Source organism: Sinohyriopsis cumingii, chromosome 14 (genome assembly GCF_028554795.1).
Source record: "Sinohyriopsis cumingii isolate HCF-2022 chromosome 14, ASM2855479v2, whole genome shotgun sequence".
Classification (NCBI taxonomy): domain Eukaryota; kingdom Metazoa; phylum Mollusca; class Bivalvia; order Unionida; family Unionidae; genus Sinohyriopsis; species Sinohyriopsis cumingii.
Window position 1 is genome coordinate 123864391 of NC_142974.1, and position 19399 is coordinate 123883789.

Genomic DNA, 19399 nt, shown 5'->3' on the forward strand with positions numbered 1-19399 from the left:
TTCCTATACAGTCCGCAGATGGAATCCTAAGTGATACTCGTTGATTCAATCCTCCTGATAGGGTCTTCTCTCTTTATTCTTCCGTCGACTCTTAGCGTACTGGCGAATATTTCCCTTTCAACGTAGTCGTGAACATTTACGTGTATGTGACGATACATGATAACGTTTAAACTCAATAATTACTTACCTGAACTATAATTGTTCTCTGGATAAATTCCCCGCACAGTGTTGCCCCAGAGTGGTTTATACATGTCCTAAATTATTTAAATATATTGATTTCGGTTCACTCCATCATGCACGACTTAAGTGTTTGCTGTGAGAAAATCGATACACGTTAGCTCTCTGGCCGTGGAGAGCACAATAGCCAGGATACTTATAGGATCCAGTTAGACAGTAACGTAACAATACAAAAGGTTTTGTCAGCATGCTGTCCACTTTACGAGAGCAAATTCATCTGTAGGGATAGGTGAAATATAAAATTGCATTATCGTTTCGATATCCGTAGTATGTGACATAATTATTTGATTTATTGCATGTTCCAGTATGTATTCTAAAGTTTACAAATAGTGTGACCTGTCATATGACGCCATGTTATTCGAACCCTAAAGTCAGTTTTCAAGTTAGCGATTTTATAACTGAACAAACGATTTGAATTCATTTAATTGTTCCATATATTAAAGGATGAGAAAATGTTTAAGTTCTTATAGTTCTGTAATATTATTCTTGTCAAATACATATTCATATACGAAATTGGATATTATAATAATCTTTTACAGCGTTTCGATGAAATGATTTTGAGAGTAACAATCTTCCTTTGTTGTGCGCATGCGTAATGTGTATGGTTGCATTCGTTCATGTCCGCGTTTTGTATACTACACGTCTTCAGTTGTCTGAAATTGGAGGTGTCCTGTCTAGATTTGGATGGGATGTGTGGCCATGGGTGTAAGTTTTGCTGCATAGCTGATACCATTGGTGCATTATCGTATGTCTTATGGGTTTTACTTTAACCTATGCTGCCATTAATGATGTTAGCTCGGATGAAGGTGATTTTCTAGTGTTGAAGGACCAACCCTTTGGTACGAACGGGGGGCTAGCGAGGAATCATGTTGCGGGTTGAGAAGGCCGGGACATGAGTAGTGTCTCCTTATTTAGGCGACAGTGGTGGGAATAAAGAAAAAAACTTGGTAAACAACTCGTTCATAGTTGTGTAGTGTAAATGCATACTTTTATCACCTTGGTAGTCGATCTAACAGAGGTTCGTCTGATATTGTAATTTATAAACATTGACCATTCATGGTGATATCTCCATAAATCATAATGTATTTATAATTTCCGTTTAATAATTATTTTTGATTACTTGCTTAAGTTGCATGTTACGGTTCGTTTCAGTTAGGAACGGTATCATTTACTTACATCATTTGTTTAACTAGGTACGTGTCATTTTGTAAAATCCATTGATGGAGTTTTGCGCACTAGTTTTTTGTCAGATTTAATCATTTTACAATCACATTACAAATACAATCTCCTTCACGAAATTAATCTTATTGTCCTTTCTGTAATCTAAATCCAACCCGGATCACCCCGTCACCGATTTATCTTCTAACATTTGCAACCAGAGTTGTATTTTAAAAATAAAGACGAGCCACATGTTATTTTGCTTTAAACGTGATAAGAAACGTCATTTGCATTTTTATATTGAGCGGGTGGTCCATGGAAGCTGTGAAGACCGCAGTTCTCAAAATACTTTCAACTAAATGTTTGCCATCACCCAGTACCCTACATGATTTGAAACAAGGGTGCCAGAATTGACGTGAGCAAGGCCGAGTCCGGTGGCACGAGTGCTAGCATTGACGTGAAATAAAAAAGGAATAAATAAGTAATAAGTAATAAATAATATTTTCGACCGTTAGGGTGGATCAGATAATATGTGCCTGACCGTTCAGGCGGACTAGATAATATGTGCGTGACCATTCGGGTGGATCAGAAAACCTGTGCCGGACCGTTCGGGTGGACCTCGTAATATGTGCCTGACCGTTAAGGTGGATCAGGTAATCTTAGAGAGACTGTGCATGATGGAAATATTTCTGCATGGGTACATGTGTTGCCCATTAAAGCATGTCCCAACAGACCTGTGCATATAACGTCAAGCCAACAAACCCTTTTGGCACGTTGAATGATTGGATGGAAACGTTGTGTATAATGTAAAGTACGCCACTGTTTTTGGTCGAATCACTGAATATTACGCAAACACATATTGGTTTTTTGAGAGCTGAAATAAGTACATACATCTCTGACTTTGAGTATGTGTTTCTAGTGATGTCAAACAAATGAGAAGCAAAATTCTGACGAAAAATAATATCGTGTCTCTGAAGAATATACTCTTAATTTCTCTTGTTCGAAAAGCTCAATACTGGAAATATATCTTATTTTTCCATAAATAATGCAATATAATAAAAGAATCATACTAATACAGTGAACAGCTAAAATTAACAATGTCACAGATTCAATTAAATGTTGGGGATGGTAGATGGTTTATACCTACTGAGTTTAGTAAAATTAGAACATCATGTATGCATATTGACGTATTAGCAGAAACATCTAGAATTGTTATAAATAATTATCTATCATATACCTTCTCCTTCTAGTTCAAGAGTCTCAACTTCGACCACTCTGCATGTATCTTCTTGTGATCTTCTTGTGGCCATCCTGTCGTTTTAATTGTATGTGGATCGAAACTGATTGACTCCAGATGAACTTGTTAGCCTAAGACAATTCAATCGTTAGGCCGAGCTGCAAAAATAAAAGAAACTTCCATAAAAAATCATGTGCATAATGACTTGTATGTGTGACGATCCGTGATATCCTGGACCAGCAATTGTTGTAAAATATGTTTGTTAGTTGATTACTTCATCGGAAGTATTAAGGCCACGAACTGATCCTACTAACATCTCTAATCATGATATGAGATCATTCGCGATCATGCAAACATGAACATATTGTGCATCGTAACCTAGTTTGGTTTGCTTCTTTTAACGCATTGATACCGCGTCGCATTTGCGTTTTCTCTGCGGAAATATACTCTAGAAAATATTGTCCTATAAAGCTTTCATAGCCTTTTAAAAGCTGCATATCCTTACCAACTGATTTGTCTGTTTTGTATTTACCATTTTGCTTTCGAGAAATCCAATTGACCAAATCGTCGTTTCTAAAAGAGCACGTGTTATTTTGGTGTCATATAATTTCCATGTTATGGCATTGGGTCGCAATAAATTATATTTTCGTTAACACGGTGGCAACCTTGTTCACATTTTGAACAGGCGTCGTTAAATCGGACTTAAATTTTCCTACATGTCTTCGTTCATCTCCATCATCATCGTAACGGTGAGAGCGATATCTTTCATTTATTTTCAATTATGCTTCTTGAACTTGAACTGGTAATTGCTCAATGTTTTTAAATTCCAATCGACATGGTCTGCCTCACTATTCTTGCACGTGTGATTTCTTTTGTAGGTTTAATGAACAGGACAAATTTATGTTGAAAACCTGCGATAAGTTCATCTTATTCAATTTGTCTCTGGTCAACATCTTTTGTCAATTTGATTTTTTAACGCGTCAACTCAAACTACTATATAATCCTACGCAATAATGACCTCCTGATCCGCTACCAGTTCTAATATAGTTAAATCGCTTTTGACAAATCCGTGAAAAGGATTTGTCACTTACAGGAAAAACAAATTTTTGAATGCGTTTCATGTCATATCACATTCACGCTACTTTCGGTAAGTATTTTCTAACCCGTATGTTTCCACACCGGTGAATACCATTAACATATTTGCTTTGTCCGGGTGCACTTTCGGGTCATATACATATCAATCAGTAACACAATTCATGTCTGAGTTTAAAATTTGCTCACGTGAACATATTAATTTATATGTCCGTGAAGCATTACATTATCGTTCACGACAACATTGTTGAACAATAAATCGAAATTATATTTTTGAATAAACTAACCGGAATGTCACCATCATTGGTGTTAATATAATCCATATCCCGATTCAGTATCGAATTGACGGCATTGTTAAAATTACAAAATACATGATAACACGATGGAGTAACTAAATATAATGTATTCCAAGCAAGCGAAGATTTAACAAGAATCAAGTCATTCCTGGTAGAGGGGGACCAACAATGATTGATATGATCGAACTTGGAAATGCTGCTATATGCCATTGCCGTTACTGTGTTGCTACACGTGCGGAAGTATTTATCAAGTAAAGGCTGCTATGAGTTGCTTTATCTTATCTTTGTCCACCTCTTCATGCTAGCAGACCACGAGCTAGCGCGTTACGACGAAGACCACCGCGGCATGTTATCATGCCAAGAGCTAGGGCGTGATGATCAAGTCCGCCGCATTATGTTAGCATGTCGTGATATTTATGTTAGCATGCCAGGATCTAGACTACCACGGAATGTTGGCATGCCATAAGCTAGTGCACGAAGATAAAGATCACTGTGTACATAAAAAGTAACATCCTGATATGTTGGCATATCACAGAGGTGATATGGCATCTGTGGATTTTACTTTACTAAATATCTAGGTGAAATAAATTCCAGGTTATAATTACTGCAGACCTGGAACATGGATATATAATTGAATTCTACCGACTTACAAAGGCGTGGATAAGAATTTGTGAATGTTGTTGATGAGGTTTGTTCCCGGCATGATCGAGAGTATGAAAGAATCAAACATTATACGTGATAGACACAACTTTTACGTAAATCTTATTTATGTTGTAAACCTGATTACCTCACAGGTGATTGCTGACCGAATTAGATGATGGATTGTTAAAAGTCGTATACAATCTAAAAATATACTTGGTGGCACCACTAGGTTATAAGCTACAAATGGAATATACTATCCTCAATGAATGCTAAATTTGCAGAATTGTTTTTACAGTCCATAATGTTATTGAAAAGATGTCGCAGACATTAAAACATTAGCAAACGCAGCTCATATCAGCGGTATCAGCGCGTGAGCCTGGCTTTCAAACCAAAGCCCCGCGCTATATCTATTTACCAGGACTAGAAACAATCCACAATGTGATGTTAGAAAACCCAACGAAGTTCACAACGCTGACATTTAGTTTTTCTAACACACGGCAAGGTACGCGTTTGGCGTGACAATTATACATAAAAAATGATTTGATGGCCTTGATGTCGCCATATAAACAATCCGAAAGTTGACGTCTAAAAATTCGCCAAGTGTCGCAGATGTATTTCAACGCATCTATGCTCCCTGTTCGCTAACATGGTAAAATATTGTACAGATAGATCCTGGTATATATTTTCTCGGAGCAATAATGTTGATGAAAGAACCAGTACAGATTTGGCATGGCTTATCAATGTTGATCGCGATCAGGCCATCGTTGAACGAGATATTCGTAAAGTTGCTTAGCAACTGAATATGAAATGTTAATGCAGGAAATGAACGATCCAACTAGTAGATAACAAGGCTTCACCCGGTTAAGACAGAATTAAACAAGAAAGAAACACGTGTGACCGGGTTAAAGGATGCTGATGCAATCAAAACGAAATTAACAGAACCATTGTTACCGCTAACGTAAAATTATATAGTCAGGTTAAATAAACGTATACTAAGACACAACACTATGATACGATATTTGTACGCGCCTGGAAAACTCAAAGGCGAAGTGGAAAAGGTTACTGTCATATTTTGGAGCCTAATAACGATTTGTCTTTTTTTGAAATTGACGCGTGACTCATCGGCGTAATAAGCCTGTGATATACTGTTTTGCTTCGTAAGTATCTCGACGCGGTACTGTACGTGAGGAATTATAGGTAGTGACCGCAGACGCAGGACTATCGCCCCATAAAATACTAGCGAGGTAAATAATCAGTGCCTCTGTCGAGGTTGCAGTCGAGTCATGACAACCTGACATAGCTGCATTTAGAACGCCGTTGAATGCCTATGCTTCTGAGAATCACCGCTGATTTAACTCTTTAGAAGTTCAGTATTACATTTTTCCCAGTGATTGTTTTTTTGCAGGCACACAAGGGAATTATTATCACCCACGGTCTGATGGTAAATGCGTTTATATTCTTCCACTAGTTTATAAGAAATTAATTTTGGGCGATCAGTATACTAGTCTTGTTTGGAGCCTTGCACGGAGGGTTTCAGAAGGGGTATAGCCATCTCGAGAAGAATTCTACTCAAGTATGACATAGATTCCACACTTGAAACAGCGTGGAGTCAGATCACAAGGATTACGTACATGAGACTGCGTGAAACCAGATCACGAGAATTACACACTGGAGAGGTGTGAAACTTGACCATGAGGAGTCCACACTTGAGACAATATGAAACCAGATCATGAGAAGTGTGAAAATAAATCACGAGAATTCTACACTGGAGAAGGTGTGAAACCAGATCATTACGATTCCACACTGACAACAATGTTTCCAAGGGTCTTCTGCGATACATTTACACATCTCGTCACATGAAACTTGAAGCAGTGTATCCCCCAGGGGTGTAAAACTGAGGGTTAAAAAAAATCTTGGTGTCAGAACTGGGGGTCAAATAAAAAATGAGGGGGGTCAAAAATGTACTGATAAATTTTCAGTTGACTCGTACTTTTCAGCTTGAAATACGATATTGCAACTTGCACAACATACTCTTGCTCTCTCTCTCTCTCTCTCTCAACATACAAATAAACCAACACGCACAATTAACAAACAAATGCATTGTCCTTTTAAAGAATAATTTTATTAGTTTATTTTCTCCTTGCAATCTTTTTGAAGCAATATTATAGACCAACATATGACATACAAGCCAATCCAAAAAGCCTAATAAATCTTTTAACCAAATGGCAGTTAACTTACTGCTTGTCGTAAAATGTGTACTATTATTGGTTTCATTGTACTTCGACCTAGAAGAAATTTATCCAAAAATCAATTAGCCTAATGATTCATCTTCTTTCTAATAAGTTCCATTTGAACTTGAAGATCTTTCTTTTAAGCAGCAAAGTTAAATCCAACAAAATATGCAATGATCCCCTGACTGTGTAATCCAAATAAAAGCATTTGTCTCGGCAAGTTTACCGATTTCTTTGTTGTGAAATAATGTCTTGGATTATATGTGTTCTCCAAATATCTTGTGACAAACGAGGGCAGATTTTTTTAAAATTCTTAAATCCTGTCACGAAAGGACTATTCACTTTTGCAGTCTTCGCAATCACACGATCAGAAGTCACACCGGTAATCCTAAAGGATGTGCCGTATTCCAGTCAAGGGAATTATTTTCTCCATTTCTCATTGACGTTAGATCCACAGTTACTCTTTTGTGTTCTGCTTCTTTCACTTTCTTCACTAATGATTCTTAGAGCACGACATTTTAATCTGAAGATCACTTTCTAGTACAACAATCATTGAGGTTAAACATCAAGATGACATCTTGCTGAGGTCGATGGAAATCGCGTGAGAGCTCGTGAGATTAGGGGAAACTACTCCGTCATAATGCCAATGCTAGTCTGGTTTCTTATTTCGTATGTTCCCTGCGTTGCACTCCGCTGTACGAATAGAGGTGCGCAACACAGGGAGAAAACAAAGTAGGGAACAAGTCAATGCCTATGTTCGAAGTATATAGGACGCCACCCCTTGTCCAATGCATTGGATATTAAATAATTCCTGATCGCATTATGCGAATCCTTTGCATAAAAAAACGCACGGCAACAAAATTTGTGCATCCATTTTCTCCAGTGTACGTCCCTGACGCATAAATGTGCGTAAAGGGAAACACTGTCATGAAAGGGCGTTTATTTCAATATAATTGTCGTAATCATTAATCCTTAGCTTCGTTATTACTGTGGACGTTTTGATTATAATAGGCATGATCGCAAAACTAATCATGTAAAGATTCTCAGCGATTGGAGGCGGTTGTCTTTGATTGCTTCAAGCGATCACTTGGACATTTTACTTTAATAAAGAAAATCTCAGAATGTCACTGGCTAAGGTTTTTCTTTGAAGACCGGTTGCATAGGTGGATCAGGTGTTTGTTTATCATTAAATGTCTCTGTCATAGGGTTTGGAGGATAGGAAGTGTGTGGACTACAATATTCTACAAAATGTTTATTAGATGTCTTAGTGACCTAGGTTTTTTTCATAAATTTTAGGAGGCCGTTGACCTATACATTTTCTTAAATATTTGGAGGATAAGGTCACGGTAGCTTAAGGTCTTTTCACATGGAAACATGGCTAGTTATTACATGCTTGTTTAACAAAGTAAAATTAGTTTAGATTAGATGAAAGGTAGTTAACCGGTTTAAAATAGAAATAACAGACCAAGTGACAAGGACCTTCTGTCTTTCTATCTACTTGTGTTTTGTCCGTTCCATAAGAAATGCAGCAAAACTTTAAAAAATAATCTGAATATATTTGCATGTAATTGCACCTGTGAATGAGGGTATATGAATATTTGCCTGCACGGGCACTGTTGCATGTGTGTGTATGAATGTATAATAGTAATTGCACTGCTGAATCGGTGTGTATGATAGTTTTGCATTTGCAGCAAAATATTAAAGTAGTATTTGTAATTGTTTGTCATAGAAACGGTCCTGGAATTAGAATAATATGTAGTGGTGGGTTACGAGGTAGACGAAATGATGGCAAAGAAACGTAAGGAACATGTAGCCGTCATCTTCATCATCAACATCGTCATCATCATCAACGCCTTTCACATAAATAGTGAAGATAATTTAGGCCGTACGTGATGAAAATACAAGTTTGGTCTTCAAAAGTGTAGTGGATTGGAAAAAGGACAAGTACATCTACCATACAAGTCCGTTTCTAGGACTACACGTAGTTTGCCATGCAAGACCGTCTCTAGGTTTACAGCTAGTGTGCTTTACAATACTTCTCTAAGACTACACGTTGTCTGCCATACAATACTGTCTCTAAGTTTACAGGTTGACTACCATAAGCTACTATCTCTGAGCTTACAGATGGTCTACCATATAATACTGTCTTTAAAACTACACGTAGTATGCCATACACATCCGAGTCTATGCTTATACGTGGTCTGCAATACAAGACTGTCTACAGGACAACAAGTAGTTTGCAATAGAATACTGTCTCTAAGACTATACATAATCTGCCATAAAAGCTAGTCTCTAAGCATACACGTCGCCTGCGATTCAAGACTGTCTCTAAGACTACACGTAGTCTGATATACCATATTTTCTCTAAGACTACACCCAAATGTTATGGTAATGATATAACACCATTTACCCCACACAACACCACCTTATTGTATTCGTATTTCGATATGCCTGGCAATCTGCATTTAAAATGTATGCATGACAAACGTCTGAAGAAAATGTGTTTGCCTGTTTGAAGAAAATTTAAGTTGGCAGTATTTAAAATCTCATCTTACAAACAGCTCAGCAACAGTAGACAAATAAGGAACTTTCCTGCTTGTTATGTATGAAAGTGACTGATGCTGCTAAAAAGGCGAGGCGAATGGCAGAAGAGTGCCCACACGATTCTTTAGCTATACGAGTTATCATTCTTACGATAGCGGCGTAGATCAAATGCATGGATGCCAGATTTCAGAGTTTTACCTGTATAATGGCTATGGTCTCAAGGACAGGTCAACACATGTGAGTCGTGATCCGGACCTAGTTACCCTAACGTTGTTATCAGCATAGAAATTCATGTTAATATATGTTATGTCATGTAATATTTATGGGTTGTGCAAATATATTGAAGCTATACAACTTTTGTTGAACGATGCTGACTGTTACGTATATCTACATACACGAGAAAACTGTTTGGATGACAACAATTTGATGCACGAAAACAATCGGGGCGGATTACTCTTGATAATTTATCACTGTAGTTTACGCAAGATGCCAATGATGCTAGTAATGGTTAACTGTTCAAATTCTTTGTTCTCTCACATGTTAATATTAAACCGATCTTGCAGAAAAGAGACGAAAGTTGTAAATCTCAATTCATATCTAAAGGGAATGGATTTCGCTTTTAATACGTACGTGAGTTGGAACATTAAAAGTATTTTGAATAGAAATTTAATACCTTGATGTTCCTCACCCTTTTCTTGTTCGTTTTTTCCCACGATTGGTATACATCAGTTGTTTGTACTATTCACCATATCCAAATGGTTTTCACAATTCAAAAGTAATTTAAAGAAACCCATGTATATGTTTAAATAACCTAAGTTTAAACTAACTTTAAACTTAGTTTAAAGTTAGGATGTGGTTACACACATGACATTGAACCTTGCTGAGCGAACAGATTTCATGTTTATCAGTTATCATGGAGCCCGTGTCTCACTTTTAATGTACTGATCGCTTATTAATGCATAGTCAAACCTACCTTAAATTACTGATAAAGACCTGAATATGTTATGCACTTAGAAAGTAACTAAATAAGTCGAACAATGACCGAATAAATCGAATAATATATGAAAAAGTCAAATAAAAATCTTGCTTATATAACCATTAATTCTGGTACTAAAAATAATAAATAAGTAATGCACGGGATCTAAAACTCTCCCAAGTTAATAATGTTGCTCACTCAGTTTCATAATTTGCGATGTACATTACTAACACTCGTACGTAACTTAAGGAACAATATATCAATCGTTTAATTTGGCTTTAACGAAGAATTTTATCATTTTCCATGGGCAGAAAATATTGAGAGTAAATTATTCACTTGGAACAAAAGTTATTACATATAGCTGCATTGTGTATTTCGAATGAAATAGCCCCTTTTAGATTAACTACAAAGCCATATACGATATACAACGTCTTTGACTTTCTTTGAAACAACGTAGGGAAAATCCTAAATTAGTTTTATTTTATACAAATCATTCATCCTACATCACCCAAATCAATGAATTGTTCCCTCAGCTGATGCTCAAAAGTAGGTTGTAGATATAATCAGATATATAGTTCAAATTTGGAAGCGGCCTTCGTCGACAGGATACATGCAGAAGATATCTTTAAAATTGACAAGTATAAACTGTGGAATGACCTACCAGAAGATATAACAAATCCTAGCTCTATCTTTCTCTTTTAAGAAACAGATTTATAGAAATGAGCGAGTGCATTCATAAAACTTTATCGGTAGAAAGGCACATTGAGTATTTACCATTAGCGATAAGCCAACAACACACCGAGCGTCTTCTATTAGCGATAAGCTTGCTACGTCCTGAGTGTCTACTATTAATGATAAGCTTAAAACATATTGTGTACAATTAGCGATAAGCTTAGAACACACTGTCTACTATTAGCAATAAGATTACAACACACTGGGAACCTACTATTAGCGATATGCCTATTCTATACTGAGTGTCTATATATATATATATATATATATATATATATATATATATATATATATATATCCTACCCTAAAATATTTTTTTATTATAATCATATAAATGTCAACACAGCGTGTGACTGTCTTTCTTGTTCCATCTGAATGTCAACCCATCGGGTGACTGTCTTTGCTATTTAGTACAAATACGGATCTCAATAATTCAGATATGTCGGATTTCTCATACGACTTGGTATGTATATTTCATGCTGTTGTGCAAGCTGTTTGAGCTGAATTACGTTAGGCATGCTTAAACTAATGGGAGGTTGAAACGTCTTTCTAATTAAGAAGTTAATAGATGGCTGTTTTAATTTATTTGTGTATTTTATGAAAATCAGAAACTACAGAGATAGATTCAATCTTGGTTATTGTTTTATTTTCTCCTTTGTTTTTGCTGTTGTTGTTGTTGTGTTATCTGTTTGTGCATGTGTTTGTTCGACCAAAGGTGTTTGTTTTTTCAATTTATTTTGCGCGTTTTATAGTATTCCAAAACAGATCCACAGGGCTGACAAAAGTTGATTACGTGATTTGACTAAGATGATACGCTGAAGACAGGATAATGGCCTTCATCCCTTAATGTTTGTTTAACATGTGTGTTTTACAGTGCTCATAATGACATAGTCTGCCACAGAGTTCATATTTTCCAAGGCAGGCTGCTTTGCATTTGCATCCCAATGCCATGAAGCTTCCTGAATATACACGCGAGGTTTTTATTTAAAAGGCCGAAACAGCGCTAAACTTCAGGCGTGCCTCGTCGCCGCCTTAGTATCTCCTCTTCTGCACCAGGTGGTATAAGGGCTACAGGGATTGGTCAATTAAAAGCCTCGTTAAATCCAGCATACGAGTCTAGGATGGTAACTCGATGTTTTAGATCAGGTTTTCTACAATATAAATATCCCGTTATTATTAGCATCATCAAAAACATTAGCATTTGAAAATAAGATAAATTCAGACCAAATGAACTCGAAAGGCCGTCACAACAGAGTAATATAACAACCTAAGCTGGACCACATTCTCTACGTCGAAATCCAATAACATTACATTTTGTGCATCGAGCGTAAATTTCCTCAGTCGTTTTGCTTCTTTGGTTTGGGAAAGAGATTCTGAAAATTGCAGTTGATGTTTGCAATAATGTTCTTCTGCATACGTATACTACTTTTGGTATATAGCCATCTGACAAGTAGTGAGTCTGCATGCCATTCCTATATTTATAACCAAACAAAATTTGTTTAATTAGCCTGGTTTTGTACATCCTCGTCACTGACATGATTGAAAACGTCACAAGATTCAGACGCAGTGGGCGAGTTATTATCTTTCGGTTAAAGGTGTACTCTTTCACACAACATAATCTCCAGTTTCTTTTAGTTTTATTTGCCTCAAGAATCTGCGCAAGTGTATTTCGCTTTATTTCTTAGGTCGCTGCCAGATTCATCAAGTTATTAAAGCTTTCTGGACTTGTTTCAGATAATGAGTACAAAATTTGTTGCTCTTTTTGGTAAATCTGTATGATGAATTCAAACGATACAAGGATCTCAGTTGATCTGTTATGCTTTTGAAAGCAAAATCGTTTGACAAGTTTACGCCAATATTACAAACTTAAACAAACTCCTTCGTTATATGTTGAGAATCAATAGTTTCATTGCCACTCAACATTTGTATATTAACCGCTACTAGTATGTCTTTAATACGAGAACTCAATTATATATTTCTTTCTGCCAGTACAAAATTATTAAATCGCATATGCCTGGCTGTAGAGACGAAACACACTGTGAAGAAAAGTGCAGTAAAAAGATCAATACATAGCAGAGGCTAATATAAATATAGCCCCATTCAATGGCAGTGAGTGTATTGATCTGTATCATAAGCTTGCATGAAATATATACATACACTCTGAGTGGATTTTGTTTCTACAATCACTGCAGTAGTGAGTAGTAAAAAAATAATGTCGCTTTTGTCACCAATGGTGTGTTCTTTGGGGCATTTCAATCGGGACAAGACTCTACACACCATGACTGGGTCCCGTGTGTGGAAAATAAAAAGTGGTAAACGTGTAACGGTCACAAAGGGAATAACTATGTCATGGTGGGTAGGGGTGAGGACTGGCAGAAAGATATAAACAGGGTCAGTGGGTCAAAGCCAACTCCGTCATATTATTCATTAGTATATACATGTACTATTAGTCGGTGCCATTTTAATGTACCTAATTGTTTGTTTGGGAGTGGACTGCGACTAAGTTGAACAATGGTAGACCGACCTCATTTGCTGCAAATATGGATAGAATGTATGTTTAAACCAACCGAGTTATACTGTTTCACCAACTCTCCTATCGCTGGGACTTCTAAAACATCTCTGATATTATGCAAGCACCAACGTTGCTATCAATCCTTCCTTGCTAGCCAAGGTCGTACATGCACTCTGTTCCAAATCGACCTACGGCATATTCTAGCTGAAGTTATATTATGAACGCTTGCCATATTGTGGATATAGAATTACTACCCGTAGCAAGAAAAATCATATGATCAGTGACAGTCCGTCACTTGACATGTTCTGTATTCATAATGGCTACCAAAGCAATGTCAAAATAACTTATTTGTAGAAAAATAAACCTGGAATAAACTTGACATGTTCTGTATTGATAATGGTTACCAAAGCAATGTCCCAGTGACTTATTTAAAGGAAAATAAACCAGGAATAAACTTGCTAGCGACTGAGATCTATATGATTATTCCCAAATCTTTTCTTAGGCAAAGTTAAGGAACAATCACATCCTCTTCGTCAACTATATACTTACATATACAATATGCAATAGCATGCAAAGTTAGTGAATACTATTTGGTGCGCTGAATTGTTGGTAATTATAAAATAAACGTTTAGTTCATTCGATTCAACCTGCGTACATTCTATTAATCACTTCAATCCGTGAATAAATTTCGATGTCGCCAATAACAGCGATCTTGATTCATGCCGATCCTGATGAAGGTGGGGTTGGCTTTTATGATGATGATCGTGATGATGATGATGATCGCCGATATTAATACAATTATTACTATTCCGTTTTTCTACTATTTAGACAGATATAAGACCCCAAATCCAATATCAGCTTGTACTTTTCAGAAACATATAGCTTCATCAAGGTGCATCTATTCTTTGACCTTAAATTTTGTGAAAATATGTTTGCACTTCAATTACCTAGCTGTAATTCTTTATCGAATATACAACTATGTAAGACCATACATTCTGGTTATCTGTCCGAAACGACCGTGCTATGCAAAGTTTCTATAATTATGTATTTATGTCGGTAGATAGGTAGGTTGGCAGGTACACAGCTATCAAGCCAGGTGGTTATAGTTACATATACATGCCTGTGTTTGAGGTAAGAATGAGCAACGTGGAAGGCAATTAGATCATGTATGTGTGCGCGCGCGTGTGTGTATGTATGTTTGTACCCTTGAAGTCACACCTGTTTCTCAAAGGAAAGTCATTTACAAAAAGCGAAAAACTAGTTGGATTTTGCAACTAATGCTTTATAATATGCGTGCAGCAAGTTAAAATAAGCTTCTGACGTAAGAAAGTAGACATCAAACGTGTTACAGCTTGCTTCTAAAATTTGAAAACGTCTACATCGTTAGAAGTGTAATTTCAGTTAGAAACAATGTTAGCTCTTTAAATGCAACACCCAGCGAGTTAGAAACTAATACGTTTTAGATACAAGTAAAATTCAATCTGAACGGATTTTAAATTAGGATCTTAATACTTTTAGATACAAATCACATTCAAACAGAACTGATCTTCAATTTGGTGATTAATACTTTTTAGATACACGTAAAATGCACCCAGAACGGATTTTAAATTCGGTGTTTAATACTTTTTGATACAAGTAAACTCCAGTGAAAACGGATTTTAATTCGGTGTTTACTACTTTTTAGATACAAGTAAAAGGTACATCTCAAATCCAATCGGAACGGATTTTAAATTCGGTTTTTTAATGTTTGTTAGGTGCAAGTAAATTTCAGTCAGAATAAATATTATAATCGGTTTATAATACATTTTAGATGCAAGTAAACTCCAGTCAGAATGAATTTTAAATTGGACTTTTAATACCTTTTAGCTGCAAGTCATTGCGAACCAGAACTGATTTAAAATTCGATTTTATCATACTTTTCAGATACATCGAAACTCCCAAAAAATCTATTTGCATTTCGGTTTTCAATATTGTAGATGCAAGTAATATAATATACAAAGAGTCTGGACTTTAAATTCGGTTTTTGATACTGTTGAGATACAAGTGCAATCTAATCACAACGGATTGTAAGTTTGATTTTAAAACTATTTAGGTACAAGTAAAATCCAGTCAACTGCGACACCAATCTCCCCTATCTGACCAATCCCCGCTAGGTTTCGTTACTCTGTTTTTTCTTTCATGTGTTTGAGTGTTTTTTCTTAGCTGTCCACAATATATTAGACCATATAATAGTATCGTAATTTTAACAAATGTTTACACCAGAGGGCTTATTATAGACTATATCATTTTGCAATTAAGTTATTAACAAAGCAACGTACGGTTTTCAGTTCTGAACTCAGCCTCGCTATGTATCTGCATCAAGTCTGAACTCTACCATGTTATGCACTGGATTCAATACTGAACTCATCCACGCGATACATCTGTGTTAATTTTGAACTAAACCATACTGTATATTTTTAGTCATGATATGCATTTGCTTCAAGCCTGAACCCAACTACGCTATGCATCTGTTTCAAGTCTGAACTCAACCATTCTATACATTTGTATCAAGTGTGAACTTAACCATTCTATACATTTGTATCCAGTCGTAATTCAACCATGCTATGCATTGGTTTCAATCCTGAACTCAATCACGCTAAGAATGTATGTTCAGTCTAAAGTCAACAATGTTATGTATCTGTGTGAAGTCTGATCTCAACCTTGCAATGGATTTGTGTCCAGTCTAAACCCATGCTATATATATCAGGGTCAAGCCTGAACTCAACCATGATATTCATCTGTGTAATTATTGGATAATAAATACCTTCGACAGTAATGACATTCCAGGGCTCACGGTACTATTGCATTGCACATAGCAAATATCTGCAAACGCCATTATATTAAAAATTAAATAACTTTAAATTTCTGGGTGTTCATTGTCAAACCTATATTTATAAGTATAGATGCTTCCTGGATGTCAACTTCTGTGTAGAGGAATGGATATGAGCTGCGGCATTGTATGGACCAAAGTGTGTCTGAAAAATGTGCTTTGAATTCCGCACCAAAGAGTCAGGTACAAATTTCAGTAACATGACTGAAAGTCCACCAATAAAACGATGTCCCTATTTATTCAGTTACAACTAGGATAAACTCTCAAAAATGTATTTTTCCTAACATATAGTTTTTATTATCAACCAATCCTGGCCTATATTATTAGTACAATGATGGCTAGACCACGATGAATGTATATATTAGTACTATCCTGGCATGACCTCAGTGAAGCTCTACGTTATTACTATGCTGGCAAGACCACAATGAAGGTCTACACTAATATTATGCTGGCAAGACCACAATGAAGGTCTATAATGTTACTATGCTTCGCATGACCTCAGTGAAGCTCTACGTTATTACTATGCTGGCAAGACCACAAAGAAGGTCTATATTATTACTATGCTTAGCATGACCTCAGTGAAGCTCTACGTTATTACTATGCTGGCAAGACCACAATGAAGGTCTATAATGTTACTATGCTTCGCATGACCTCAGTGAACCTCTAAGTTATTACTATGCTGGCAAGACCACAAAGAAGGTCTGTATTGTTACTATGCTTGACATGATCTCAATGAAGCTCTACATTATTACTATGTCAGCAAGACCACAATGAATGTCTACAATAGTAATACGTCGGCAAGACCACTGTGAAGGTTTACAACGAAGGTCAACATTTGCTACTTTGCTGCCAAGACCATACTGAAGGTCTATATTAGTACTATGCTGGCAGGACCATAATGAACGTCTGAATTAGTGCGTTGTTTACAGGTCATAATGGAGATCTGCATTATGCTGGCAAAACCATAATGAATGTCAATAACGAGCATTGAGGTCATACGAGCTACAACATAATAAGAGTTACTGCAACGACGGACGGTTCACCTCACGCACTTAATCATACCTAAATGTTCTAAACAAATTTAATATAGCATATCCATTATTCTATTAATACAGTTAAAGTCATGCATTTGTACAAATGTGTATAAACACAAAAAGTTACTTTTGAAAGCAAACATGAGTAACCGCAATGCTTCTAGAGAAGACAGAATATAAAGAAATTATTCGTATTTGTGACATGGGTCCTGCATTTGAAACTTCTCTCCTGTATCGAAACGCAAGGGAGGTAATTAACAACAGGATACAAATACAGACCAGGATCATCTGTTATAAATAGATAAATACTAACACTATCATGGCATATGCAACATGAAGATGTCATGCAAAAATGAAATAATCCATGTATTTTGATTGCATCTGCAAGAGTGTAAGTCATGTTTTAAATTTTGATTTTTAAGTACATATCAGATGAGTCTAACTCATTCCATTTCATCTCACACCCGACGCAGAATAAAATGTTTTCATGTGTTTTAGTGTTTTCGTTTCCAGCTATTATCAAAAACGAAATGATTCACATTTATTCGCATTTTATCTCACAATAATTAAGCCTATAGTCAGAATGAAAAATGCTGTGGTGTTTTCAGTCAATGGTACTGGCTCTAAGTAGTGTATAACAATGAAGTGCTGAAGCAAATTTGCACACAATTGTTTATTTACTCGATTTTTGTGGGCAAATATTTTGGAAAATTGTTTCGCACAAGTTTTGGAGCATATCAGTCAATGTTTTATACTGAACCAGTTTTTACACTCCCCTCACGTTCGACTGTATTATTACGTTTACATCTGGAGCTATCGAGATGACGTGTGACGCAGTAGATCTGGCTGATGATGGATTATCTATGCAGACCCAGAAATGGTCTACTTCCATGGCTGTGCCGTCTCCACCACCGAAACAGATAGTGATCCCGGACAATGATGCGCCCAGGAGCGAGGTCTGAATGGTGTAGGTGGATGCAAATCGATGAGAGGGATCCAAAATTAGAATGGATCTTCAAATCTAGTACCGAATGTTACAGCACTGTGGGAGATTTATCTTTAACAGGCTGGACCACTGGTGAAAGCGGCAAGATACGCTGATGTCCTGTGCAAAGTATTTAGCTCCTGCTTTTCACCAGTTTTCAAATTCGCAACAATTGTGTCCGCTCATATCACAAACGTCTGGAACTATGGGGTCCAGCATTGCAGGAGCAGATGAGCTAGTTATTGGCGAGACCCAGAGGTGACCTCCTTCACTCTTGCATCGCAGCCTGCGCCGAAAACGTGGCTTGACCTCAAATGACTTACGACAATACCGAGCCTGACGGAGAGCCAGTAATGGATGGGGCTCGATAAGCTGAATCCATAACGGCATCGATAATAGATGCAACACAACGGTTTTAGCTCTGAAGACAGAATGAACCCACGCCAAAAGAAATAAAGATAACAGACTTCCTGGTCGAAGTTTGCAGCTAATGACTTTCAGCAGTTTTCACTCACAACACACCACACTTTACAGAGACGAGGAGATGCAGCTTGGGACTGGTTAGTAGTTAAGTGGGATACCCTAGCCTCAATGGGACTTAGCATTAAAAACAACCCTGGGACAATCTAGCCTCAATGGAAATTTAACATGGGGAAAAATCATTGGACAATCTAGTCTCAAGGGGAATTTAACATGGGGAAAAAGTCATGGGACACTCTAGCCTCAAGGGGAATTGAACATGGGAAAAAAGTCTTGGGCCACTCTAGCCTCAAGGGGAATTGAACATGGAAAAAAAAATCTTGGGTCTGTTGAGAGATAAGGGAAAAATGGAACAGGGTCGGGACCCTATTTTA

At 36.7% G+C, this 19399-nt stretch overlaps 1 protein-coding gene across 1 annotated transcript in view; it reads right to left on the minus strand.

Moving 5' to 3' along the window:
- LOC149784760 (uncharacterized) overlaps positions 1-19399 on the minus strand; it is a 52424-nt gene that overhangs the window by 12277 nt on the left and 20748 nt on the right. Inside the window, exon 2 of the mRNA XM_089933046.1 lies at positions 2633-2790. Coding sequence (XP_089789172.1) covers positions 2633-2705 — 73 coding nt within the window. The 5' untranslated portion in view covers positions 2706-2790. The remainder of the gene's footprint in view (positions 1-2632; positions 2791-19399) is intronic.